At 44.6% G+C, this 27571-nt stretch overlaps 1 protein-coding gene across 2 annotated transcripts in view; it reads left to right on the top strand.

Annotated features, from left to right (window-relative positions):
* The window catches only part of LOC143275882 (hamartin-like), a 46469-nt gene extending 19211 nt beyond the window's left edge, over positions 1–27258 (top strand). For both annotated transcript variants that reach the window (XM_076580194.1, XM_076580195.1), the window contains exons 11-24: positions 2184–2419; positions 3762–3907; positions 5054–5208; positions 6086–6391; positions 8838–9216; positions 9998–10141; positions 12118–12284; positions 15363–15493; positions 16794–16890; positions 18631–18726; positions 20882–21029; positions 22401–22489; positions 23909–23977; positions 25735–27258. In XM_076580194.1, the coding sequence (XP_076436309.1) occupies positions 2184–2419; positions 3762–3907; positions 5054–5208; positions 6086–6391; positions 8838–9216; positions 9998–10141; positions 12118–12284; positions 15363–15493; positions 16794–16890; positions 18631–18726; positions 20882–21029; positions 22401–22489; positions 23909–23977; positions 25735–26484 (2913 nt within the window). In that variant the 3' untranslated portion in view covers positions 26485–27258. The remainder of the gene's footprint in view (positions 1–2183; positions 2420–3761; positions 3908–5053; positions 5209–6085; positions 6392–8837; positions 9217–9997; positions 10142–12117; positions 12285–15362; positions 15494–16793; positions 16891–18630; positions 18727–20881; positions 21030–22400; positions 22490–23908; positions 23978–25734) is intronic.
* The last annotated feature ends 313 nt before the right edge of the window (positions 27259–27571 follow it).

Below are 27571 nucleotides of genomic sequence, written 5' to 3'. Positions count from 1 at the left end.
TGTGTGTCCCTTTGGCAACGTAACATTAGTTTTCTGTGGACTGTTGGTGCTGAGACTGCAGCAGATGAACTGGGGTTTGGCTGTGTACATGTGGGGGGACTCAGAATGAGCGATGGGGGAGTAATGCCACTGGGGCATGGGGCAGCATAAAACTGAATATGGTATAACTGATACAGTATCAGTATCAGTAGCTCACGGAGGCGTCACTGTGTTCGGTCAAATCCATATACGCTGCACCACATCTGCCAAGCAGATGCCTGACCAGCAGCGTAACCCAGCGCACTTTGTCAGGCTTCGAGAAAAAAAATAATAATAATAATAAAATTAAAATAAAATAAATAAATAAAAATAATAGATAAATACATAAAAATACTACTACTAATAATAATAATACTATTTATAAGGCGCAAAATCTTGATGAAGTCCACTCTAAGCACGCGCGTGCGCACACACACACACACACACACACACAAAATGATGATAAATAAGCAAATAAATGTAAAACATGCAGACACACATTCACACACACACACACACACACACACACACACACACACACTGAGACAATAAAGTGATTGTGATTCACTTTCAGTTTCTCAAGGAAGCATCACTGCATTCGGACAAATACATGCATGCTACACCAAATCTGCTATTACGTTCATGACGTTCCTTCAAATCAAGCATTCGAAAACTTCTGCTCCACAAACAATAGGCCCACAAAGCAAATTATACCAGCTGAAAAAGACAGAAAATCAAGCTTTTTTTTGTGAAATTTGTATCCATACCTTTACATGCAGTGAATTTATTTTATTTTTATTTTCTACCTTTGTGCTTTAATGTTTTTACTTGTTCGCCTGTTGATTGGATGTTATTACCTATAACATCTGCCTCAGCAAATTAATCACTTCTGTATATGTACAATGATAAAATTTTGTTTCTCTGTTCTCTTAATGTCCGCTATTTGTTTTTCACTTCGGTCATGTTTCTGTATGTGCATAGGTGTGTGTGTCTGTGTGTCTGCGTGTCTGTGTGTGTTTGTGTGTGCTGGGTGGAGAGAGTGTGTGTATGTGTATGTGTGTGGGGGTGGGTCGATGTGAATGTGTGAAAGTGTTTGTTTTTATTACTTTTATTACTTTTTACAATGTTGATGATGATGATGATTATCATTCATAGTAGTAGCAGTAGATGTAGCAGTGTTAAAAAAATTACTATTGTTATGTCGTTATCATTAATGTTGTTATTGTTGTCACAAGGACAGAGTGAAAGATTAGGCGATGCCTAAAATCTTTATCCTTGAGTAATAAAGTTTTTGAATCTTGAATCTGCTAGGCAGATGCCTGACCAGCAGCATAACCCAGTGTGCTTAGTAAGGCATTGAGTGCTAGTGGGTGTATTCTACAGGATTTTGCCCGACAACAGCACTTGTGTTGCCGTGGGTTCTTTTTCAGCGTGCTAAGTGCATGCTGCACACAGGACCTCGGTTTAACGTCTCATCTGAACGACTATACGCTCAGTTTGATTTTCCTGTCAAACTTAGGAGAAAGGGCAAGAGTGGGAATCAAACCCAGACCCTCACGGACACTGTATTGGCAGATGAGCATCTTAACCATTCTGCCACCTTCCTCGTCACTGCGTGTGGCTGTTCTGCCGGTCATGCATCTACTTAGCAGATGCGGTGCAGCATATTTGTATTTGTATTTGTATTTCTTTTTATCACAACAGATTTCTCTGTGTGAAATTCGGGCTGCTGTCTCCTGGGAGAGCGCGTCGCTACACTACAGCGCCACCCTTTTTTTTTTTTTTTTGTATTTTTTCCTGCGTGCAGTTTTATTTGTTTTTCCTATCGAAGTGGATTTTTCTACAGAATTTTGCCAGGAACAACACTTTTGTTGCTGTGAGTTCTGTTACGTGCGCTAAGTGCATGCTGCACACGGGACCTCGGTTTATCGTCTCATCCGAATGACTAGCGTCCAGACCACCACTCCAGGTCTAGTGGAGGGGGAGAAAATATCGGCGGCTGAGCCGTGATTCGAACCAGCGCACTCAGATTCTCTCGCTTCCTAGGCGGACGCGTTACCTCTAGGCCATCATGGATTTGTGCGTATGCAGTGATGCCTCCCTTGGAAAGTGAACCTGTGATTCCAGAACCATCACCACTTGCATGTTTCTCCCACACTTCACAGGGACTCAGTGCCAAGACCACACCTGTCCCCCCACGCACCGGGCCCAAGACGACGCCGGTGACAGTGAATCGAACCCAGGGCTCCAGCGCGTTCACCTCCCCCTTCACCTTCCGACCGCCGGTGACGTCTCAGCCCCCGAGCGTGGCGCCCTCTCCCATGAAGCCCAACCTCTCGTCAGATTCGCTGAGCAGTCAGGCCACTGATACTGGGGCCACCCGTGCTCTTGTGTTTGACAGGTGTGTGTGTGTGTATGTTGTGTGTGTGGGGGAGGAGGGGTGTGTGGGTATGTTGTGTGTGTGTGGGAGGAGGGGTGTGTGTATGTGGGGGAGGGTGGGGGGGTGGAGGGTGTGTGTGGGGGGGTTCGGGGGGGTGGAGGGATGTGTGTGTGTGGGGGGGAAAGGGGGATGTATGGGGGGGGGATGTATGAGTGGGAGTGGGTGGGAGGGGGGAAGGGATGTATGTGTGTGGGGGGGGGGGGTGGAGGGATGTTGGGCGGGGGGGAGGGATGTATGTGGGAGTGGGGGGGAGAAGGGATGGAGGGATGTGGGGAGGGGAAGGGGTGGAGGGATGTTGGGCGGGGGGGAGGGATGTATGTGGGAGTGGGGGGGAGAAGGGATGGAGGGATGTGGGGAGGGGAAGGGGTGGAGGGATGTGTGCATGTGGGGGGGTAGGGGGGGAGGGATGTGTGTGTGTGCAGGAGGGGTGGGATGGAGGGATGTATGTGTGTATGGGGGGGGAGGGGTGGAGGGATGTGTGTGTGGAAGAGATATCTGCGGGGTTTTTTTTTGGGGGGAGGGGGGGGGGGTTGTGCTGATGTGTGTTGAGTTTGTCGGTGTGTTCATGTTTGTGTGTCTGGACTTTGAAGTATGTACATGTGGGACCGAACATTTGTGTGTGTGTATGTGTGTGTGTGTGGCTTTCAGTATGAATTTTTGGTGAGGTTTGTGTTTCTTGACTGTGAATGTGTTTGCATGTGCGTGGTTTGAGAGAGAGGGTATGCTATGCGAGGGAGTAGGTGGTGGATGTGCATGTATGTGAAATGTTCAGTGTGTGGATGTGTTCATATGTTTGTTACTCGAGTGTTTGTGTGTGGATGCAAGAGGTGTTGCTTTGTGCGTTTCTGTGTCTTTGTCTGTGTTAAGCAGAATGTTAATGTCATCAGAATAAGTTGGTTGGGTTATATATATATATATTTCCAGCATTTCCAAACTGTAAGTCTATTCACTCTTGACAGGAATGAATGAGAAAATGATTCCATCATCATTCATCTAAGTTCTTCATAAACTGGTTTTGTCCTTTCTTGTTATTTGGGAATGCCATTTTAATATCTCATTATCTTTATTAATGTTGATATAATGAACATCATCATCATTATAATTATTATTACCATGTTGATATATCATAATTATAATTGTTATTGATATAATCATCATCATCATCGCTATTATTATTATTATAATAATAATCATTAGTAACATTCTTATTACTGTTAGTATTGTTATTATTTACCATCATCATTATCATTTTCAACATTTTTGTTGTTGTTGTTGTTGTTATCGTTAGTGTTATTACATGCAGGATACCAGAGTCGAAAGACGAGGGGGTCCCAAGACACATAGAGATGCGTCTGAGTAAAGACTCAAACACAGGAGCCGGAGCAGCGGGCCCGGTGCCCATGGAGTCGCTGCCGTCCATCGTGCGTGACCTGTCTGCACAGGACTCGGGTAAGGCTGGACAATTTTCTCTTATAATAATAATAATAATAATAATAATAATAATACTGTACATTTATATATAGTGCCCTTTCTCACTAAGAGCTCATGGCGCTTTACATGAAAGAAAAATATTACAAGTAACATAAAACATTCATGGCCACTCTTTCTCTGAAAACCCTCCCCCCCACTCACACTCTCTCTTTCCCACTCTACATACATCAAAAAAAATGTTTTCATAGTATTTGTATTTCTCTTTTTTTGTCACAACAGATTTCTCCTTGTGAAATTCGGGCTGCTCTCCCCAGGGAGAGCGTGTCGCTACACTGAGAGCACCAACCTTTTTTTTTTTTTTTTCCTGCGTGCAGTTTTATTTGTTTTTCTTATCCAAGTGGATTTTTCTACTGCATTTTGCCAGGGACAACCCTTTTGTTGCTGTGGGTTCTTTTATGTGTGCTAAGTGCAAAAAAAAAAGAAAAAAAGAACAGCCTAGCACAGGCTGTCAAGCGCATCCAGTTCATGCGAAGATCAGGCGTCTGTTTTTTTCTCTTGCTTTTTGACTCACTTGTTTAAACAAAGTGGGTCTATGTTTTAACCCGGTGTTCGGTTGTCTGTGTGTGTGTGTCTGTGTGTGTGTGTGTGTGTCCGTGGTAAACTTTAACATTGACATTTTCTCTGTAGATACATTGTCAGTTGACACCAAATTAGGCATAAAAATAGGAAAAATTCAGTTCTTTCCAGTCATCTTGTTTAAAACAATATTGCACCTCTGGGATGGGCACAAAAAAATAAAAAATGAAGCCTAATTATATGCAAACTGCATTTACTGTTATATTTATATTTTTTGTATTCTCTAAACTTGGCACTTTGATCTGATATTCTGACTCAACAAGAGCAGTCATTAATATCATTTTTTGTTCAAACAGGAACTTCTTTTGTTAAGCATGGAAGTTTTATTTATTTTGCAAACGTTTTGGTGCAGACAGTAAAAAAGGGAAATTACTCTGTAATTAATGCTAGGGGACTTAATTTGCCACAAGTGAGTCTTGAAGGCCTTGCCTCTCTTCTTTTCTTTTTTTTTGTTTTTTTTAGCAGATGAGGTGTACCATATATGGGTCATTCCGCGCTCTTGAAACTGATTCTGTGTTTCCATTCCAGACCCCCTGGATCAGGAGGTCAGTCGCATCACTGAGGCGGAGCAGGCGTACGACGCAGGCCTTGGGCCCAGCGGTAAAGGCGAAGCCACCAGCGCCAGTGCCAGCGCCCCCAAGCAGCTGAGGACTCCAGAGTCTGTGGTTCAGTACATGAAACAGGTAGAGACCTTGTTGTGTTGTGTTGTATGGCATGGTCTGGTGTTGGTGTTGTATAGTATTGTGTTGTATGGTATGGTGTGTTGTATGGTATGGTCTGGTGTTGGTGTTGTATAGTATGGTGTTGTATGGTATGGTGTGTTGTATGGTATGGTGTGGTGTTGTATGGTATGGTGTGTTGTATGGTATGGTCTGGTGTTGGTGTTGTATAGTATGGTGTTGTATGGTATGGTGTGTTGTATGGTATGGTGTGGTGTTGTATGGTATGGTGTGGTGTTGTATGGTCTGGTGTGGTGTTGTATGGTATGGTGTTGTGTTGTATGGTATGGTGTGGTGTTGTATGGTATGGTGTGGTGTTGTATGGTATGGTGTGGTGTTGTATGGTATGGTGTGGTGTTGTATGGTATGGTGTTGTGTTGTATGGTATGGTGTGTTGTTGTATGGTGTTGTGATGTGTTGTATGGTATGGTGTAGTGTTGTATTGTGTTGTATGGTATGGTATGGTGTTGTATGGTGTTGTGATGTGTTGTAACAGTATGGTATGGTGTGGTGTTGTATGGTGTTGTGTTGTGTTGTGTTGTATGGTATGGTGTAGTGTTGTGTTGTATGGTGTTGTGTTGTATGGTATGGTGTGGTGTTGTATGGTATGGTGTGGTGTTGTATGGTGTTGTGTTGTGTTGTAACTTGTATGGTGTTGTGTTGTGTTGCATGGTGTTGTATTGTGTTGTAACTTGTATGGTGTTGTGTTATGTTGTATGGTGTTGTGTTGTGTTGTATTTTGCCTCCACGCAGCTGAGGACTCCAGAGTCTGTCATTCAGTACATGAAACAGGTAGAGACCTAGTTGTGTTGTGTTGTATGGTATGTTTGCTTGTTTGCAGGTCAACCGCATTCGCTTCAACAGCCTGACGTCGCAGAACTCGGAGCCACTCATGCTGGCCACGGAGAAGCACGCTCGCCCCGGCCGCGCACGCTCCTGCCCCCCGTTGCTTCGCAGACCCCTGGGGACCGAACCCCAGCCCTTCCCAGTCCTCCGCGCCACTGCCACCAACTCCAAACTGGACACGGTCTCGGAGTCGGCGGTGACCCTGGACACAAAAACGGGAGGAGGGGAGGGAGGAGAAGGAGGAGGAGGAGGGGGGTTCCTGACCTCCCAGCTGTCGCAGGACGGAAATCAGGCGTGCAAAGTAGGCAGTGTTCTTTTCGTTTTCGTTTTTTCTCACATTTTTTTAGTATAAATTTTTATTCATTTCTTGCGTTTACATTGTTTACATGAATATTGGAGACCCACGCAGAAAAAGTAAATAATCATCATGAATATATCAGTTGTGCATTCAGCATTTCATATGATCGCAGTAAACGCTAATTATATGTCCTTATTATGTTTGTATACTAAAGGCTCATGTGTATGCAGGTCTGAAGAAGGACATATTTAAGTATGAAAAAAAGAAAGGGAAATTAATTAAGATTAACTGAGGGAAAAGAGAGGAAAAGAGAAGACAGAAGAAAAAAAAAGGAAAAGGATTTCTTATTTCTACTCCTCCATGCTTCATATGAAAAAGATTAATAATATTTATGTCCCAGAAAGGCATGTATATATCACCGGATTGGTACGGCAGTGTTCTTTTCTGTTTTGGTGTTGGTAATGTATGGAAAGCACAGGGGGTTTGGAAACAGGCAATTATTTATTGTCAAATTTAGACGACGACTTGTCAGTTGTTTCACTCAAGACTGGCACACAGCTCTGGGTTACCACTAATTCTACAATATCTATTGACAGTCACAACATCCGAGTGGTTAAAGCACTGGACTTTCAATCTGAGGGTCCCGGGTTCGAATCCGGGTCATGGCGCCTGGTGGGTAAAGGGTGGAGAGTTTTCCGTTCTCCTAGGTCAAAACATGAAGGGGGCTCAGGCACTCAGCAGATCTTGCTTAGTGCCTGAGCCCCCTTCATGTGTATACTCATGCAGAAGATCAAACGTGCATGTTAAAGATCTTGTAATCCCTGATTACAAGCTCCCTGATAACCTCCGTCATTCTGATTCCCTCGCATCTTTTAAATCTCGTCTCAAAACTCACCTTTTCCCTCAGCAATAAGTTCAGTTGTGGCAGGTCCACTTCATTTGCGTTAGCTGTGCTTGACTATGTGTGTGTACATATGTATGCGTACATAACTACATGCATGTATATGAATGTGTATTGTGTGTGCGTGTGTTTGTGTAAGTTTGTGCCTGCCTATGTGTGTGTATGTGTTAGGGTAGCTGTTAGATACGCATGTATGTTAAAATGTATGTATGCAGTGTTTGTGTGTGTGTGTGTGTGTGTAGACACATTTTGGTGTGTGTATGTAACATAGGTGTAATGTTTTATATTAACAAAAGCGTTTTTATAAAGCACCTAGAGCAGATTTCTGGATAGTGTGCTATATAAGTATCCATTATTATTATTATTATTATTATTATTAATCCATGTTAGCATTTGTTGGGTTGTGGAAAGAAGAACATACCTGGCATGCACCCCCCCCCCCCCCCGCAAAAAAAAACCAGAGTATGGCTGCCTACATGGCAGGGGTAAAAATTGTCATACAATGTAAAAGCCCTCTCGTGAATATGAGTGAATGTGAGAATCACAGCCCTTGAACAAAGAAGATGAAGAAGACTATGTTCATTCTCAGTTTAGTCACGAGTTGTCTGTAAGTGCGTATCTCTGTCAAGATCCAAATGTACTTGTTGGAAAAGTATTTACAAGGTTTAGGGTAGGAATGTCAGCATTAAATGACCGTTTCATAAACTTCAAAGTGTTAGCTGATTAGGACAGTTACATCTGTCTGTTTCATAAAAAAAACAAAAAAAATGTATTGAAACTGAGATCCACTTTTCTTTTGATTTTCCCTGGATATGAATCTCTATGAGATGAATTCATTATTTAAAAAATTCTGTTGTCATCCATCAGTGTTCAGATTTGCTGTTCTGTTTTGATTTGTTAAAGTTCGATCAAGCATTTGATGAAAATGCTACAATATGTGTGCATAAAGAATAAGTCGTATGGCAAAGCTGTGTTGATAATATGAAGCAATGATATCACTTTGAGAAGCTTTATGCCTGGTTTTGTCCTCATTGTAAGGGAAAATGATATCACTTTGAGAAGCTTTATGCCTGTTTTTGTCCTCATTGTAATGGAAAATGATATCACTTTGAGAAGCTTTATGCCTGTTTTCGTCCTCATTGTAAGGGAAAATGATATCACTTTGAGAAGCTTTATGCCTGTTTTTGTCCTCATTGTAAGGGAAAATGATATCACTTTGAGAAGCTTTATGCCTGTTTTTGTCCTCATTGTAAGGGAAAATGATATCACTTTAAAAAGCTTTATGCCTGTTTTCGTCCTCATTGTAAGGGAAAATGATATCACTTTGAAAAGCTTTATGCCTGTTTTTGTCCTCATTGTAAGGGAAAATGATATCCCTTGAGAAGCTTTATGCCTGTTTTTGTCCTCATTATAAGGGAAAATGGTATCACTTTGAGAAGCTTCGTGTGCATACGTTCCCCCCACCCATCCCCCCCCCCTCCAAAGTAATGGCGCACCACAAGAGGGCCTCCGGCAGTTCCGATCATTACGAGTTCTTTCCCCTTGCAGGATGCTGCCCACAGCTGCGGGGGCAAGGAAGGGAGCGAAGCGGACCGCTGCGGCAACCAGACGAAGGCGTGCACCTGCCACCCCTCGCTGGGCGAGACGGGAGAGAAGTGGCTGGGGCGGCTCCAGCAGATGGCGACGGTGTTCCAGTGCATGCTGGCCCCCGTCAAGGTGGCCGTGTGCCGCCGCTGCCAGCTCCCCCTGTACGACGACGTCAAGGGGAGGGAGAAGGCGAGGAGGGAGAGGGAGGGGAGGGGGGATGTGGCCGCCACCGCGGAGCTGACCCCCACCCTCGCCTTTGCCACTCCCCCTCCCCCCCCCTCCTCCTCCTCTGCTTCCTCTGGATCGGCGTCTGCGGGGGAGTCGTGGGTCTCCTGGCCTGGTGCGTGATGGTTGGGGGTGGGGCGGGGGGGACGGTGGAGGGGGAGGGGAGGGGGGGTGAAGGTTGGAGGGTAGGGAGTGGATGGAGTGGTTTATCCTGGCACTCAAAAAGCTGTGACAGTTCTTCAGTTGTTGTTGTTGTTTTTTTCTTTGGGGGGGAGGGGTTGGGGTAGAGGGCAGGAGGGGGTGGGCCCTGAGGGGGGTGGAGATTGGATTTTTAAAGAGATCTTTGGAATGAGTCAAACTTGCAGAATGTGTTCAGTGGTAGATTGACATAAAGGCTAAAGGTGCTTGACGTAAAGACTTCTTTTAACTGTTTGTGTACTTTAGACTTCTGTAGGCATGAGTGTGAGTGTGTGTGTGTGTGTGTGTGTTCTTTCATCATCGCTGTGATTTCACACAAAATTCATTCAGTGTAATCTTAATACATTTCTTGTTATTGTTGATGTTATGAATATTACTACCATGCTAACAGTATTACTGTTATTGTTATTATCATTATTGTTGTTGTTATTATGATTATCATTCTTGTATTGTTACTGTTACTGCTGCTACTACTGTGATTATTGTTACAATTATTGTGATGATGATTATCGTTATCATTGTTTTTATCATTATTATTGTCATCAGCATTATTATTGTTATTGATATCATCTTTATTCATGTATTACTATCATTTTTGATATTGCTAAATTGTGATAATGTTATTAGCATCATCATCATCCATCATTATCATCATGAAACGCCAGTTTAGCGGAATGAAGACTGCTGTGTGTTTCCAGTAGCAGAACGCGCGCTGTTCACACTGCTGTCGCCCCCGGAGCTGTTGGATCGTCACCTGGCCCAGGGCAGTGACCTTCACACCAAGGAGCTGTCGCACATTCCGCTGACGAGCCAGGAGAACATTTCGTGGACACACTTTGGAGGTAGGGCTTTTTGTTTTCATTTTTTAGTTTTCTTCTTCTTTTTTTTTCTTTTTTTCCCCATCATCTGCACCGTTTCAGTGGCATTACTCCCACGCTGTTCATTTAGATTCCTCCATACACGGCCACACCCGGGTTCGTCCATCACAGTTCCAGTGCCGGCAGTCCGCAGGGAACCATCGATGTTGGATCGCCAGGAGGCCACACTCCAGAGGAGACCCTGCACTCCTGCTGAGTCACTTTGGTGGTGTTCAGTGGTGCCTGTTCTGATTTAATTTACTTAGGACACCACCTACTAAGCCCCGTACTAATGACAATAATGGCTTAGTCACGGAGCCAGAGAGCATCCCTCCCAGAGTGGAGACCGCCACCACATCCCTCAAACAACAGCCCCCCATGAATCTGCCGACACTGAAGATATTGACAGGACTCACCCCAAGCACAGAAGTGAAGAAGTATTGAAACTGAGGTCACCATGAGAGCAGGGCATGAAAGGCCACAGACTTTGAGACTGTTTTTTTATTTTTTTTTATTGATGATGATGAAGGAGGAGGAGGAGGATGACGATGTTGCTATGGAGGTTCATTTTGGTTTGGGACTGCGTGACAAGGCTGTACTCTACGCTTCCTGTCATAATGATATCCCGGCGTTAACCAGGCCCAAGGGATACAGACACTTGCAGTGTTGGTCAGGTAATTAGAGCAACACTCCCAAAGATGCATCCTTGAAGTAGATTCTTCTTCTTCTTCTTCTTCTGCGTTCACTCGTATGCACACGAGTGGGCTTTTACGTGTATGACCGTTTTTACCCCGCCATGTAGGCAACCATACTCCGTTTTCGGGGGTCTTGAAGTGGATGACACTCGACTGTGTGGTCCCAGTCTCCCCGTTTAAGCTCACAGCACACTCAACTGTGGGTAGGAGCCGGCCACAGGCCGAAAAACCCACCTCCGCTGGGATTCGAACCCACATCCTCCAGCCATCAGTCCGTGACGCTAACCACTTCACCACAGCAGCTGGTCCTTCTTCTTCTTCTTCGTTCTTGGGCTGCAACTTTCCACGCTCACTCACACGCGAATGGGCTTTAATGTGTATGACTGTTTTTACCCCCACTATGTCATACTCTGTTTTCGGGGAGGGGGGGATAGGGGCATCATGCTGAGTATGTTCTTGTTTCCATAACCCACCCAACGCTGACATAGATTGCAGGATCTTTAACATGCATATTTGATCTTCTGTATGCCCATACACATGAAGAGGGTTCAGGTACAAGCAGGTCAGCACATCTGTTGACCTGGGAGATCGGAAAAATCTCCACCCCTTACCCACCAGGCGCCGTGACCGGGGTTCAAACCTGGGACCCTCGTATTGAAAGTCCAACGCTTTGACCACTAGGCTGTTGCGCCCATCTCTTTTTTTCTTTTTTTTTAATAATTTTTTAATTCTATTTCTTGCTTTTGTTTTGTCATCATTATCTGAATTTTCTTCTTTACTGTTATTATTATTGATGTTGCTATAGATGGGACGCAGTAGTTGAGCGGTTAAAGCGTTGGACTTTCAGTCTGAGGGTCCCGGGTTAAAATCTCGTAACGTAAAAGCCCACTCGTGTATATACGAGTGAACATGAGAAGTTACAGCCACGAACGAAGAAGAAGAAGAAATTGATGTTGCTGCTGTTGTTTTTATCGTTACTGCTACGGAGTGGAGTGATGGCCTAGAGGTAACGTGTCCGCCTAGGAAGCGAGAGAATCTGAGCATGCTGGTTCGAATCATGGTTCAGCCACTGATATTTTCTCCCCCTCCACTAGACCTTGAGTGGTGGTCTGGATGATAATCATTCGGATGAGACGATAAACCGAGGTCCCATGTGCAGTATGCACTTTGCACACAGAGAAATCTGTTGTGATAAAAAAAAAAACACCAACAAACAAATACAAATACATTTTGAGCCTTCATAAGTGTGGGATGGTGATGGTGCAGGGGGGCCCCCGGTGGACGAGATCAACATCCTGCGAGGGGAGATCCTGCTGCTGCAGAACCAGGTGATGTACGAGCGCCACAAGCGCTCCAACCATGCCATGCGCAACAGACGCCTGCTGCGGCGCATCGCCCACGTGTCCGCCCTGGAGGAGCAGGTGCAGGCCCTGGTGAGTGGCTGGTTGTCTTGTTTGTGAGTGATGAGTGATACGTATGCTTATAAGTTTTGTATTATTGTTGTTGTCTTGTTCGTCATTTGTATTTGTATTTGTATTTTCTTTTTATCACAACAGATTTCTCTGTGTGAAATTCAGGCTGCTCTCCCCAGGGAGAGCGCATCGCTACACTACAGCGCCACCCATTCTTTTTGTATTTTTTCCTGCGTGCAATCTTATTTGTTTTTCCTATTGCAGTGGATTTTTCTACAGAATTTTGCCAGGAACAACGCTTTTGTTGCCGTAGGTTCTTTTACGTGCACTAAGTGCATGCTGCACACGGGACCTCGGTTTATCGTCTCATCCGAAAGACTAGCGTCCAGACCACCACTCAAGGTGTAGTGGAGGGGGAGAAAATATCGGCGGCTGAGCCGTGATTCGAACCAGCGCGCTCAGATTCTCTCGCTTCCTAGGCGGACGCGTTACCTCTAGGCCATCACTCCACATAAACTGTACTATCAGATGGATTTCCCCGTTTCCTCGACAAAGGCAGCAGTATGTCGCAGGTCCCCCAGTCCTCCGTAGAGCTTCCGGGGTGCTGGGATTGGGTCGGGCCAGATTTTCTCTCGGAGCGCTTGGTGGAGTGGGCAGGACTGCAGCAGATGTTCTGTTGTCTGGCTGCCTGTTCTGCATGGGCACTGGTCTGTGTCACCGATACGGAGTTTCATGTATAGGTGGTGTTTCAGGTGGTCGTGGCCTGTCCTGAGCCTGAAAATGGCTACCTGCTCTTGATGAGTCAGCAGGTAGTATGGGTCTGCTCTGTTGTGACATGGATGCTGCTGCTTCCACTTGTTCTGCAGCTTGGTCTTAATGATGGTCCTAGATTCACAGTAGTTGGTAGACCTGTCCATCTGCTCTTTCGTAGTGCCTTCCTTTGCCAGGGAGTCAGCAGTCTCGTTGCCAAGCACGTTGCAGTGGGAGGGAATCCACTGCATGGTGACTGTGTGACTTGTGCAGAGGGAGGCGAGAGAGGAGGACAGATCGTTGAGTTCTGGATCTCTGTTGTATTAATATTGTATTTCTCTTTTTGTCACAACAGATTTCTCTGTGTGAAATTCAGGCTGCTCTCCCCAGGGAGAGCGCGTCGCTACACTGAGAGCGCCACCCGTTTTTTGGGTTTTTTTTCTGCCTGCAGTTTTTTATTTGTTTTCCTATCAAAGTGGATTTTTCAACAGAATTTTGCCAGGGACAACCCTTTTGTTGCTGTGGGTTCTTTTACGTGCACTAAGAGCATGCTGCACACGGGACCTCAGTTTATTGTCTCATCCGAATGGCTAGCATCCAGACCACCACTCAAGGTCTAGTGGAGGGGAAGAAAGTACTGGTGACTGTGCCGGGATTCGAACCAGTGCGCTCAGGTTCTCTTGCTTCCTAGTGCGCTCAGGTTCTCTTGCTTCCTAGGCGGATGCGTTACCTCTAGGCCATCACTCCACATCACTCATATAGCGACTATCCTCAGTCGGAGACCATGCTCTGAGCACTTTACAAACAAGGTGTCATTTGCACAACAGTCTGCCTGCCTACCTGGTTAGATCCAACTGACAGCTGCCATTGGGCGCTCATCATTCGTTTCCTGTATCTTTCAATCAGATTTCAGGCATGCACACATACATGTTCAGACAGACATGACTGTTTGGCAGCCATACTCCATTTTTTTTGGGTGTGCATGCTGGGTATATTTTTGTTTCCATAATCCACCGAATGCTGACGTGGATTACAGGATCTTTAACGTGCGTATTTGATCTTCTTCGTGCCTATACACACGAAGGGGGTTCAGGCACGAGCTGGTCTGCACATATGTTGACCATGGAGATCGGAAAAATCTCCACCCTTAACCCACCAGGCGCTGTCTCAGAGATTCAAATCCGGGACCCGCAGATTGAAAGTCCAACGCTTTAACCACTCAGCTGTTGAAGAACTGAAGTTTCAGTTTCAGTTTCCCAAGGAGGCGTTACTGCGTTCAGACAAATCCATATATGCTACACCACATCTGTGAGGCAGATGCCTGACTGCAGCATAACCCAACACGTTTGTCAGGCCTTGAGTGCATGCTTATATGTTTTTGTACCTATCAGAGTGGATTTCTTTTTACATAATTTTGGCAGGGTACAACACACGTGATGCCATAGGTTCTTTTTCAGTGCGCCAAGTGCGTGCTGCACACAGGACCTTGGTTTATCGTCTCATCCGAAAGACTAGACACTCAGTTTGATTTTCCAGTCAAACTTGAGAGAGTGGGTGGGAGCAGGATTCGAATCCTGACCCTCACGGACTCTGTATTGGCAGATGAGCATCTTAACCATTCTGCCACCTTCCTGTATACAGAGATGCCAACTGTTACTATTCTACCATATTTTGTTACGGTCGATCGCAGTTTGTTCCAACGTTATGCCAACGTCAAGATTGTTCAGACGTGTTCATTTTCGACTACATAGCTTGGTCACATGCTTTTCCTGTCCTAACATTACCCAGACACTCTAGACCTATCGATCACAAGGCCAGGGCAGTCACTACTAACCTCGGTCAGCTTATCGCGTGGATGTTTACATTGAAACAGCATTGAGTGGAGTGGACCAGTCAGCTTAACTCACTCAGTACGGCCAGTCCTCTCTTCTCCTCTACACAGACCCTTCGGATGTCCAGTGGGTGTCTGAATGACCCAACCTTTAGCTTCCATCGTCAGAACTGTGGTATTCTTTGTCAACATTCACCTCTTCAGTATAAGAGCCTTCCACTTGCAATATTTTGATGATAGTAATTCGGGTGAAACGCTGTTAACGTCGTCTCTTTCGCCGTTCGTATGGAGAGAGTTAATCGTAGAAGTTGCACCATGTTACAGGTAGGCCCAAGTGTTTGTAATGCCTTGTAGATAAAATCTATGTTTGCTGATATGTCTTGGAGTGTTGCTACCAAACTGAGAATGTTCCTACCAATTTCCTGATTGTTCCTACAGACACTTCACTGGGGTTGGCATATCTTTGTATATGAGGTGGTGGTGGTGGTGTGTGTGTGTGTGTGTGTGTGTGTGTACAGACGGACCAGTTGGAGTGCCGGGGGAAGGACATTCAGAACCTCCAGGTGTCCCTCAAGCTGCTACAGGACCACAACCATCGCCTGCAGCAGACCAGCGACTCGGATGAATATGAGAAGCTGGTGGACTTCAAGTAGGCTTTCTGTTTGTGTTGTGTGTGGGTTTGTGTGGTGTGTGTTTGTGTGTGTGTGTTTGTGTGTGTGCGTGTGTATTTGTTTGGTGTGTGTGTGCACGTGTGTGTGTGTGTGCTTGTGTGGTGGGGTGTTTGCGTGAGTGTGGAGGGACGGGTATGTGTATGTGTGTGTGTGTGCATGTGGAGGGGATGTTTGTGAATGTGTGTGTGTGTGTGTGTGTAGCATCGATATTTTGTGAAAAAATGTAAAATTGATAAACAGCACACACACACACACACACACACACACACATACACACACACGTATGCACACATATGCACACACATATGGACACATACAAACAAACGCGCGCGCGCACATTGTTAGATTTTTTCAAATCACTGTCAGATAGTCCAATTGGATTGTTATAACTTTTTTTTTTTTTTTTTTTTTTTTTTTTTTTTTTTTTTTTTGAAGGGGCAGGAGAAATCTTGGACTTAACACCGTCTGTTTTTTGTTTTTTTAATTTTGTTCCCTCCAAATGTTTGTAAAATAGTCTAATTGGATTGTTGTTATATCCTTTGAATTTTTTATTTTCGCTTCTTTTTTTTTCTTTTCTTTTTTTTTTAAATATGCCTATATGTTTTAAAGTTGGAAAGTTATTCTCTTAGTCAGATTGTTGTTGAGTTAATGTTGTGAATAGTATTGTTTTAATCCCTTTCCCTTCCCCTCCATTTTTTTTCTCCCCCCTCCTTTTTTTTTTCATGTCTAATATCACTTAATGTGGATAGACATTAAATGAAATTGAACACACACACACACACACACACACACACACACACACACACACACACACACACACACACACACACACACACAGAGTAAGTGAAAGTGTGTGTGTGTGTGTGTGTGTGTGAAAATTACTGATTTAAGTTTTGTTTAAAAAATAAACCAAAAAAATGAACAATATAACATATTTCTAATGAAAAACTAACAACTATAACAGCGAACCAACTGGACTATTTAACAAGGAGTTGAAAAAGTCATACATTAGTCAATGGACTGCTGAAGATCGTCAACACTGAAGATGATTTCAGTTCAGGGATTTGAGACTTCCAACATATCGCAAGTTGGTATATGATCGGCTGTTATGTGAGCACCACAGATGCAAGAAACATTACTGACACAGTAATTCCCCCCCCCCCCCCCCCCCCCAACCCCCCCCTCCTCCCACTCGATATTTCACTTACAGTGAAAAGACTGTTAAACTAAAGAACGAACACAGAGTAACTATGCGGTATGTGTGGTGCACACCCGCAGGACTACCATTCAGCAGAACAGGGATCTTCAGGAGGCCAACATAGAACTGAAGAACTTGCTGCTGACCCAGAAGGCAGAAAATGACGAACTGAAAAAGGTTGGTTTGCTAAAACAAAGAAAGGAAAAAGTAATGTTACGTGAGAAAAAAAATGTGTTTTCTGTACGGTTTTTGTTTGTGGCGTATGTTTCAGTAAAACATTAACTGTAGATATATAGTTAGAAAAATGTGTTTTCTGTTACTTTTTATTTATTTGTCATGGGTGTTCCAGTAAAACATTTATTGTGACTTAATCAGAAAAATGTGTTTTCTGTACTTTTTTTGCTTGTCACGTATGTTTCAGGAAATTATTTATTGTGGACTTATCATGATCATGCTTTATTGATTTGACATGTAGGTAATCTTTGGTGTCTTAATTTTGGATGGTATTTTGTTCATGATGCTGCTGAGTTGAAAATGGCCAAGAATATTATGCCATGCAAATAGATTTCTTCTTTTTTTTTCTTTCTTTTTTTTTTTTGCCTATATTTATATCCTTTTAATATTTTTTTATTATTTTTTGTGAATAATTTGGTATCTTTGCTTTGTGAAAAGTAATTTAAGAAAAAAAAAAAATTTTTAAGTGAAAAAAAAAGCTTGTTTCTCTGCGCTCCTTGTCCGCCTTGTCTGTTTCTCTCTTCATAATTTGTTGCTTGATTTTGAATTCACTTGCTTTTATTTTACTTGTGTGTGTGTGTGTGAGAGAGTGTGTGTGTACGTGCGTGTGTGTGTGTGTGTGTGTGTGTGTGTGCGTGCTTGTGTGTGTGTATGTGTGTGTGTGCGTGTGTGTGGTTTTCTTTGGTTGTTTTGGTTTTTGGATTGTTTTCATTCCTCTCTCTCTCTCTCTCTCTCTCTCTCTCTCTCTCTCTCTCTCTCTCTCTCTCTCTCTCTCTCTCTCTCTCTTAATTATTAAAAAAAAAGACACTTCTAAACACATAAGTGCAACAAATGGATAGATATAGATGCTGTAATTAGAAATAACCAAATGATCATTATGTGTTGTTAACTTAATCCACCATAGAATAGCTTCACATTGCAAAAAAACAAAACAAAGGAACAGTAGACCTGCTGTACTAAGACCTTCACACACAGTTGTTAACTTAATCTGCATAATCTTAATCTCCAACCTTTACCCACCAGGCACCGCTATTGAGATTCGAACCAGGCACCATCAGATTGAAAGTCCAATGAATAGCTTCACACTGTAAAAAAAAAAAAAAAATAACAACAAAGGAATGGTAGACCTGCTGTACTAGACCTTCACACACAGCTGTAATCTTTATCTGCCAAAGAATAGTTTCACATTGCAAAAAAAAACAAAAAAAAAACGACGGGCGCAATAGCCGAGTGGTTAAAGCATTGGACTGTCAATCTGAGGGTCCCGGGTTCGAATCACGGTGACGGCGCCTGGTGGGTAAAGGGTGGAGATTTTTACGATCTCCCAGGTCAACATATGTGCAGACCTGCTAGTGCCTGAACCCCCTTCGTGTGTATATGCAAGCAGAAGATCAAATACGCACGTTAAAGATCCTGTAATCCATGTCAGCGTTTGGTGGGTTATGGAAACAAGAACATACCCAGTATGCACACCCCCGAAAACTGAGTATGGCTGCCTACATGGCGGGGTAAAAACGGTCATACACGTAAAAGCCCACTCGTGTGCATACGAGTAAACGCAGAAGACGAAGAAGAAGCAAAAAAAAAACAAAGGAACAGTAGACCTGCTGTAATAAGTAAGACTTGCACATGGTTGTTGATTATCTACCAACGGATGCTTTCACATTGCTGCTGTATTTTCAGGAGCTACAAGAGGAGCGGGCCAAGTCATTTGAACTGGAGAAGGACAACCAGATGATGTGCCTGGACATGGCCACAGCCAAGAAATGGCAGGAGCAGGTCAGTGGACAGTTTTTTTCTTTTTTAATTATTCTTCTTTGTTTGTGAGCTGCAACTCCCACATTGACTCGTATGTACACAAGTGGGCTTTTACATGTATGACCGTTTTTACTTCGCCATGTAGGCAGCCATACTCCGATTTCGGGGGTGTGCATGCTGGGTATGGTTTTGTTTCCCAAACCCACCGAACGCTGACATGGATTACAGGATCTTTAACGTGCGTATTTGATCTTCTGCTTGTGTATACACACGCAAGGGGTTCAGGCACACAAGCAGGTCTGCACATATATTGACCAGGGAGATTGGAAAAATCTCCACCCTTTACCCACTAGGCACCGCTACTGATATTCGAACCAGGGACCATCAGATTGAAAGTCCAATGCTTCAACCACTTGGCTATTGCACCCGTTTTTTTGTTGTTGGTTTGTTTTTGGGGTTTTTTTGTTGTTTTTTAATTCAACCTTCAGGAGTCTCCAGCCCTGGCAGGCTTCCATGCCACACTGATGCAGAAAAAAAAAACCCACAGAATAGTTAATTGTCACTGAAGTTCATTGCAATTGCTTAATGTGTTAATGATGTAATTTTCCTAGAGTGACATATGTGGATTGTGCAAAATTGTGTCAAACATTGTGATGTTTCAATGAGAGAAATATAACTTTCAATCAAGGGAGGGGGGTGGGGGGGGCCTGGGGTGGGTTGGGGGGGGACCAACCACAGAAAATGAACTGTTTTTTCCCTCATGATTACGTGTACACATCCGGAAATACTGTAGAAGTTAGTTCCCTTCCCTTGTGGTTTATGCATGTGTCGGAACGTGAAAACCGTGTCTGTGAGATGAATTTTGATGCCAGAGCAAATGCCTGAGCGCTGGGATCAACGAGTCAGTGCTTTGATTCTTTTGAAGAAACCACAAAGAAAAATAAAAATCACAGAACAAAGATGTGTAGGAAGTAGGCATGATACAATAAACAAGTCTGGAAACAACACAACGTAATCACATTGGCTTGGTGTATATATATATCATCATATCCCGCTACACTGGAAAAGAAACTTTAATTCATTTGAAGAAAGTACAAACAGAAATTACAAAATCAAAAAACAACAACAGCACACAAAACGAACAAAACGATGTAGTATCAGAAGTAGGCGTGATACAATAAGCAAATTTGATAGTAACACACAATGCACGCAGTCACATTCACATGGTGTGTATATATCATTATATCACACTATATTGCAAAAGAAACTAGTTGTGAAATCTTTTTCATAATGATGATATGAAATTTCTAGTGCCTATTGGTTAAATAGGGCTCAAGGTGCTTTGCACACACATTCACTGATACATGCATGTTTGCACACAACACACACACACACACACACACACACACACAGACGAGAAATACACAAGAACAATTCATGTCAAAGAACATTGGCTTATAGTGGTTCCATTTCACACACTATTTGGATATCTGTTTATGTTTGGATTGTGTACTGTAACTCAGTTTGGGTTCGAATCCTGCTCTCGCCCTTTCTCCCAAGTTTGACTAAAAAATCAAACTGACCGTCTAGTCATTCGGAAGAGATGATAAATCGAGGTTCCGAGCGCAGCACGCGCTTGGTGCTCTGAAAAAGAACCCATGGCAACGAGAGCGTTGTCCTCTGGCCAAATTCTGAAGAAAAAAAGATCCACTCAGATAGGTACACAAATTCAGAAGAGATGATAAATCTAGGTTCCGAGCGCAGCACGCGCTTGGTGCTCTGAAAAAGAACCCATGGCAACGAGAGCGTTGTCCTCTGGCAAAATTCTGAAGAAAAAAAAATCCACTCAGATAGGTACACAAATATATATATATATATCTATGCATGCATTCGACACCTGACTAAGCGCGTTGGGTTATGCTGCTGTTGGGCATCTGCTGAGTAGAAGTGGCGTAGCACGTATGGAATTGTCAGAATGCAAAGAAGCCTCCTGGAGAGACTATAACTGAAACTCCTTCTTTTCTTCTTCTTCGCTCGTGGGCTGCACCTCCCACGTTCACTCGTATGTACACGAGTGGGCTTTTACGTGTATGACCGTTTTTACCCGTCCATGAAGGCAGCCATACTCCGCTTTCGGGGATAGACTGAACCTGAAAACCACCTTGCTGCCCACCAGGTTGAACAGCTGCAGAAGGAGATGCTGCTGATGGGGGAGGCCCAGGAACGCCTGCAGAACCTCCTGGACCACCAGCAGAGGATCGGGCAGGAGAACGCCACCCTGTCCAACAACATGCTGGTGCAGGCACTCAGGGCTGAGATCAAAGGTTGGGTTCACTTTTTGTTGTTGTTTTTTTCATGTGTGTGTGTGTGTATGTGTTGGGGGAAGGGGGAGTATGTGTGCTCTGTGTGTGTGTGGGGGGGGGGGGGGGAGTATGTGTGCTCTGTGTGTGTGTGTTTGTGTGTATGTGTGTGTGTGTGTGTGTGTGTGTATCTCTGTGTGTGTGTGTTGGGGTTGTGGGGAGTATGTGTGCTCTGTGTGTGTGTGTGTGGGGGGGGGTAGTATGTGTGCTCTGTGTGTGTGTGTGTGTGCGTGTGTGTGTGTGTGTGTGGATCTGTGTGTGGGGGGGGGGGGGGGGAGTATGTGTGCTCTGTGTGTGTGTGTCTGTGGATCTCTGTGTGTGTGGATCTGTGTGTGTGTGTGTGTGTGTTGGGGCTGTGGGGAGTATGTGCTGTGTGTGTGTGAGATGAGTATGTGTGCTTTGCGTGTATGTGAGAGAGTGCGGGGTGGGGTGGGGTCAGTATCAGTATCAGTAGGTCAAGGAAGCGTCACTGCGTTCAGACAAATCCATATACGCTACACCACATCTGCCAAGCAGATGCCTGACCAGCTTAGTCAGGCCTTGAGAAAAAAATAATAAGAAGAAATAATGATAATAAGAAGAAGAAAAATGAAAAAATAAAATAAAATAATGATAATAATAATAATAATAAATGGAAAAAAAAGACAATAATGATGATAAATAAGCAAATAAATGTAAAACATGCAGACACACATTCACACACACACACACACACACACACACACACACATGCATAACAGTGGGCTATTGATGGGTAATATTGATAATAATGATAACTGGACATTTATCAGCGCTTTCCTCGTTGCACAAAGAGCTTTACAATCCACACACACATGCATACGAAACACAATCAGTCCTCAGCGCACAATCATGCATAATATACATACACATGCACATAAAAACTCATACGTGCAATACATACATATACATATATATATATATATATATATACATACACACATACAATCATACATACAATCATACATACATTCAACGCACACACAATACAGCGTTACAAATATACCTACACAATCAAATAACTACTTCCATGTACGAGAGAGGGTCTGGAGGAAATGCTGCTGGAAGAGGAAAGTCTGGAGGTTAGAGTTAAAGGAAGGCAGTGAGGGGCTGTGACGGACGAGGTGAGGCAAAGAGTTGGAACAGAGTCTGAACAGCAGATGACGAAAAGGCTCGGCCACCCTGCTGTTCTTTTTAGTATTTTGGGACGCGGAAGGTTCTGCCATCGGGAGCAGAGCGATGGTAGTAGCAGAAGAAGTGTTCAGCATGTATGGACACTGACAGTGAAGGGGGCGGGTGGTGGTGTTCTTTCCACAGACCTGAAGAAGGACAAGGATGAGGTGGGCCTGAAGCTGGATGCCTCACAGTGCCGGCTGGTGGACCTGGAGGAGTTTGCCAAGTCCAAGGTCTGTGGCTGTCTGTGTGTGTGTGAGACGTGTGTGTGTGTGTGAGACGTGTGTGTGTGTGTGTGTGAGGAAGGGTGATGCTTGTGTAAAGATGTGTTCATAGTAATGTGTATGTGTGTGGGCCTGAAAAGTCCCAAGGTCTGATGTCTGTATGTGAGGGTGTCTGTGAGTGATGTGTGTGTGAGAGAGAGAGTGGTGTGTGTGTGAATGTGTGTTGAAGTGATATGTATGTGTGTGGGTCTGAAAAGTCCAAGGTCTGCTGTTTGTGTCTGTGGCTGTCAGCGTGTGATCTGTGTGTGTGTGTGTGATGTGTGTGTGAGTGAGTGGTGTGTGTGTGAATATACGGCAGCAATGAAGTTTTCTTCTGTTGTTGTTTCCTTTACTAAGCTTTTATTTTTACGGGACCGGGGTTGTTGTTAGCCCTGTGCCCAGCCGCTAAGCCTGGAGGACCGGTGGACTGCGCTTTTTCCGGCCTCTACCCATTTGAACCTGTCTGGCTTGGGTGGCCCAACCTGGAGCATAAGCTTTCACCGGCATAGCTCTAGGGTGTCCTAAGGCATGAGCAACCCCCTCCTCCTCACCTTGTCGAGGTGGCAGTCCTTTGGGCTCCTGTTCATGTGTGATCTGCCTCTTCTTCTGCGTTCGTCGGCTGCAACTCCAACATTCACTCGTATTTTCACGAGTGGGCTTTTACGTGTATGACGGTTTTTACCCCGCCATGTAGGCAGCCATACTCCGCTTTCAGGGGTGTGCATGCTGGGTATGTACTTGTTTCCACAGTCCACTGAACGCTGACATGGATTACAGGATCTTTAATGTGCGTATTTGATCTTTTGCTTGCGTATACACACGAAGGGGGTTCAGGCACTAGCAGGTCTGCACATATGTTGACCTGGGAGATTGGAAAAATCTCCACCCTTTACCCACCAGGCGCCGTCACCGAGATTTGAACCCAGGACCCTCAGATTGAAAGTCCAACGCTTTAACCATTCTGCTATTGCGCCCGTCCCACCTGTGATCAAAGATGGGGATGTTCTTTGTGTTTTTCAGTTTCATATTAACTCATTCTACCCCACAGCTACACGCCTCCTACAACTCCCCTGGACCAGCACTGCATGAGACCACTGCAGTAAAAAAGTAGGGTGGTTCACTAAAACAGTGAAAATCGAAGAATTGTTAATTTTATCAGTTAAACAAAGCTTCTTTTTCATACTTTCGGAATCCGTAATCGGTTCTGTGTAGAACGCCAACTTTACCAAGCAAGAATAAACGAAATTAGAATAGTGTGTTGGTACAAGAATACTTTGGGTGGTCCACAGTGGAAGTTATCATGGTTCGAGTTGACTCGTACCTGTTGTAGAATGAGTTAAGACAGACGTAACACTTGAACACCAGCCGCTTCGTGTTTGTGTTCCACAGGACATTGTGATGGCGGAGATGAAGAACAACTTTGAGGCTTCCAAAGCGGCGCACGCCGAGGAACTGAAGGTGGGTGTCACAGAGGGCAGTGTTGTGTCTGAAAGCACGACACTGGCTTCCTACAGGGTTTTAAGGTTTTCAAAAATTTGTAAAAAAAAAAAAAAAGTAAAATAAAATAAAAGAAAACACAATTATGCCTCTTTAAAGTCTTTAAAAGTCCTTTAAAAGATGACCCAGGTTTGTAAAAGTTTTTAGTTTGGTTCTGTACTGAAAAAGAGTAATCTGTGTGTGCATGCACGAGGCTCTGAGCACCATAATTTGATGTGATTTAGACAACATTTGGCTGTGTGCAGTTGTGGAGTCACTGCATCAGCAAGCAAAATTTGGCGGTATGTTCATGAAATAGACCATCAATATTTGTTCCCTTGAGTCTCAACATTTGGCTGTGTGCAGTTGTGGAGTCAGTGCATAAGCAAGCAAAATTTGGCGGTATGTTCATGAAATAGACCATCAATATTTGTTCCCTTGAGTCTCAACATTTGGCTGTGTGCAGTTGTGGAGTCAGTGCATAAGCAAGCAAAATTTGGCGGTATGTTCATGAAATAGACCATCAATATTTGTTCCCTTGAGTCATTTTCACAGTTCCAAAGCAAATGCAAATGCATTGTCAGAGGTGGGCGATAAGCTGCATACATACGGATTTGAAATAATTTCAACAATGCTCGTCAGTCCAGAAAAGCAGATAATGGAGTATGTCAAGTAAGTTGTTATGTTTGGTTCTGGGTAAGGAGACTTTCTTCCACATTTATGAAGTAGAGTGTTGGCCAAGTGGTAATACGTCCGCCTAGGAAGCGAGAGAATCTGAGCGCACTGCTTTAAATCCCACTGTCGCCAGTATTTTCTCCCCCACAACTAGACTTTGAGTGGTGGTCTGGACACTAGTCATTCAGATGAAGCGACAAACCAAGATCCTGTGCGCAGCGTGCACTTTGCGCACGTAAAAAAAAAACACAACAAAAAAGGGTTGTCCCTGGCAGATTCTGTGGAAAAATCCATTTCAGTAGGACAACAAATAAAATTACAGAAAAAAGGGGGTGGGGCTCTCAGTATAGCAAGGCGATTTTCCTGGAGAGAGCAGCCCGAATTTCAGACAGAGAAATCTTTTGTGACAAAAAGAGTAATACAGTACAATACATTACATGACAATATGAATGATGAATGATATGGATACTTATATAGCACCTATCCTCGGTCGGAGAGCAAGCTCTTAGCGCTTTACAAACTCAGGTCATTTGCACAACAGGCTGCCAACGTGGGTAGAGCTGACTGACAGCTGCCATTAGGTGCTCATCATTCATTTCCTGTGTCAATGAATCAGTTTTCAGGCACACACACACACACACACACACACACACTCTAGACAAATAGCATTTTACGTGTATGACCGTTTTGTTTATTTACCCCACCTTGTAGGCAGCCATACTCCATTTTCAGGGGTGTGCATGCTGGGTATGTTCTTGTTTCTATAACCTACCGAATGCTGACATGAATTACAGGACCTTTAATGCGCGTATTTGATCTTCTGCATACGTATGTGTACATACGAACGGGGTTCAGGCACTAGCAGATCTATACATATGTTGACCAGGGAGATAGGAAAAAATTTCCACACTGTACCCACCAGACACCGTTATTTAGATTCGATCCCAGGACCTTCAGATTGAAAGTCCAACGCTTTAAACCGCTTAGCTATTGCGCCCGAATCAGAGAACTCGCACCAGCATATGGTGACCCTGTGTGTGTGTGTGTGTGTGTTTTACATGCAGGCTGTGGAGGACAAGTACAACAGCATGATCCACATCAACCAGGAGCTCATCTCCGAGATCCTGCGCCTGCGGGCCGACTACAACTGCCTGCAGCAGAAGCTGGCCTCCACCCACCTCCGCGCCTCCCGTCGCCGCGACGACAGGGGCGGGTCACCGCAGGCAGGCGCTGGTGGGGGGGGAGGAGGAGCTGTGCCCCCACCACACTCCTCCCCCTCTCCTTCCACCTCCACCACCACCTCCCCTTCCCCTAAGCCCTCGGAGGAGAGGAAGGACAACAACAAGAGCGGAGGGAGGGGTGGTGGGGAGGAGGAAGAGGAGGAGGTTCGCGACCCCTCCTCCCGCTCGCCCAACCCTCGCCGCGTGTCGCAGCTGAGCAAGGACAGCGGCAGAGGCAGCATGCTGACGTCGGGTCACTTCCCCCCCGTCCCGTCCGACCTGGCGTCCACCACCTACCCCTCCTCCTCCTCCTCGGCTTCCTCCGCTAATAAACCATCGCAGCCACCTCCTCCTTCGTCAAAGCCAGGATGGGCCAGCCCCCCAGCCCCAAAAGACCCGTCACAGGAGAAGAGGAGAGCGCGGGAGGCGCAAGGGGGGGACGCGGGGTCGGAGCTGTCGGACGGGGGGGCGCAGGGACTGGCGGAGTCGCGGGGCATGCTGTACACAGACAGCGAGGACAACTGCTCCCAGTCATCAAACAGCATCTTCACCGCCGACAGTGGGGTCTACAGCAAGGTGGACCACACCCATTAGAAAAAAAAAAACAAAAAAACTACTGGTGATACAGGTTCTGGCCCTCATGCAGCATCAGTGGTACCGACAGCTGGATGATAAAAAAAAAACAACAACAGCTGGTTATACAGATTCCAGCTCATGTTCAGCAGCATCAGTAATAACCAACAGCATCACTTTCAGCGGGGTCTACTTGCAAGGGAGACCACACCCATCAAAGGCTGGATGAAAAATTACTGGTTATACAGGCTCTGGGCCACGTCATGCAGCACTAATTGTACCAACCAAGCATCTTCGCTGCCAACTGTGCGGTCTACAGCAAGGTGTACCACACCCATTAATGTCTAAAAAAAATTTTTAATTAAAAAAAAACACCTGGTAATACAGGTTCTGGCGCACAATGAGCAGCGTCTTCACCAATTAGAGGCTGAATAAAAAAAACTACTTGTTATTCAGGTTCTGGCCCATATTCTGGTACTAACTGCATCTTCACTGCCGACAGCAGGGTGTACAGCAAGTGAGACCGCACCTATTGAAGATGGAATGTTAATAAAAAAAAAAAAAACCCAAACAATTGGATATACAGATTCTGGCCCCCAGTCACCCAGTGTGGCATTGATGGCGAAAAATGTGACCGCAGGTGTTTGTGTGGATGATGTCAGTAGTCGTATGTTTGCTGCAACAGGTTTAAAATTGTCAGTTGTGAATTGTGATTGGCAGGGCGAGTGCTTGGCTTTGAAGTTTGGTTGGACAATGTGTGACAAGGATAGAGAAGTTTGTATTGAAGGGTCACCTTTGTCAGTTTTGTGGGGGAGGGGGGAGTAGTTGTGGTGGGTTTTTTTTGGGGGGGTGTGGGGGGGGGATGCTGTGATTGTTATCTTGTCAGCTTCGTCATCTGCATCCCCTTATACTCATTCACCCTCCCGGATACACACACGTACAATCTCTTGCATGCATGTGTTTGTGCATATAAGGACATTCTCTCTCTCTGTCTCTCACTCACACGCGCACGCGCGTGCACACACACACACATGCACAGAACTTCACTAAAAGCCACCAAAGAATTGGAACTTCTTTCTTTTTTTGTTTTTGTTTTTTTTAATTCTTT

The sequence above is a fragment of the Babylonia areolata genome, chromosome 31, assembly GCF_041734735.1.
Source record: "Babylonia areolata isolate BAREFJ2019XMU chromosome 31, ASM4173473v1, whole genome shotgun sequence".
Taxonomy (NCBI): Eukaryota; Metazoa; Mollusca; class Gastropoda; order Neogastropoda; family Buccinidae; genus Babylonia; species Babylonia areolata.
The sequence above is the reverse complement of the archived record's forward strand: the minus strand, read 5'-3'. Positions and strand labels throughout refer to the sequence as shown.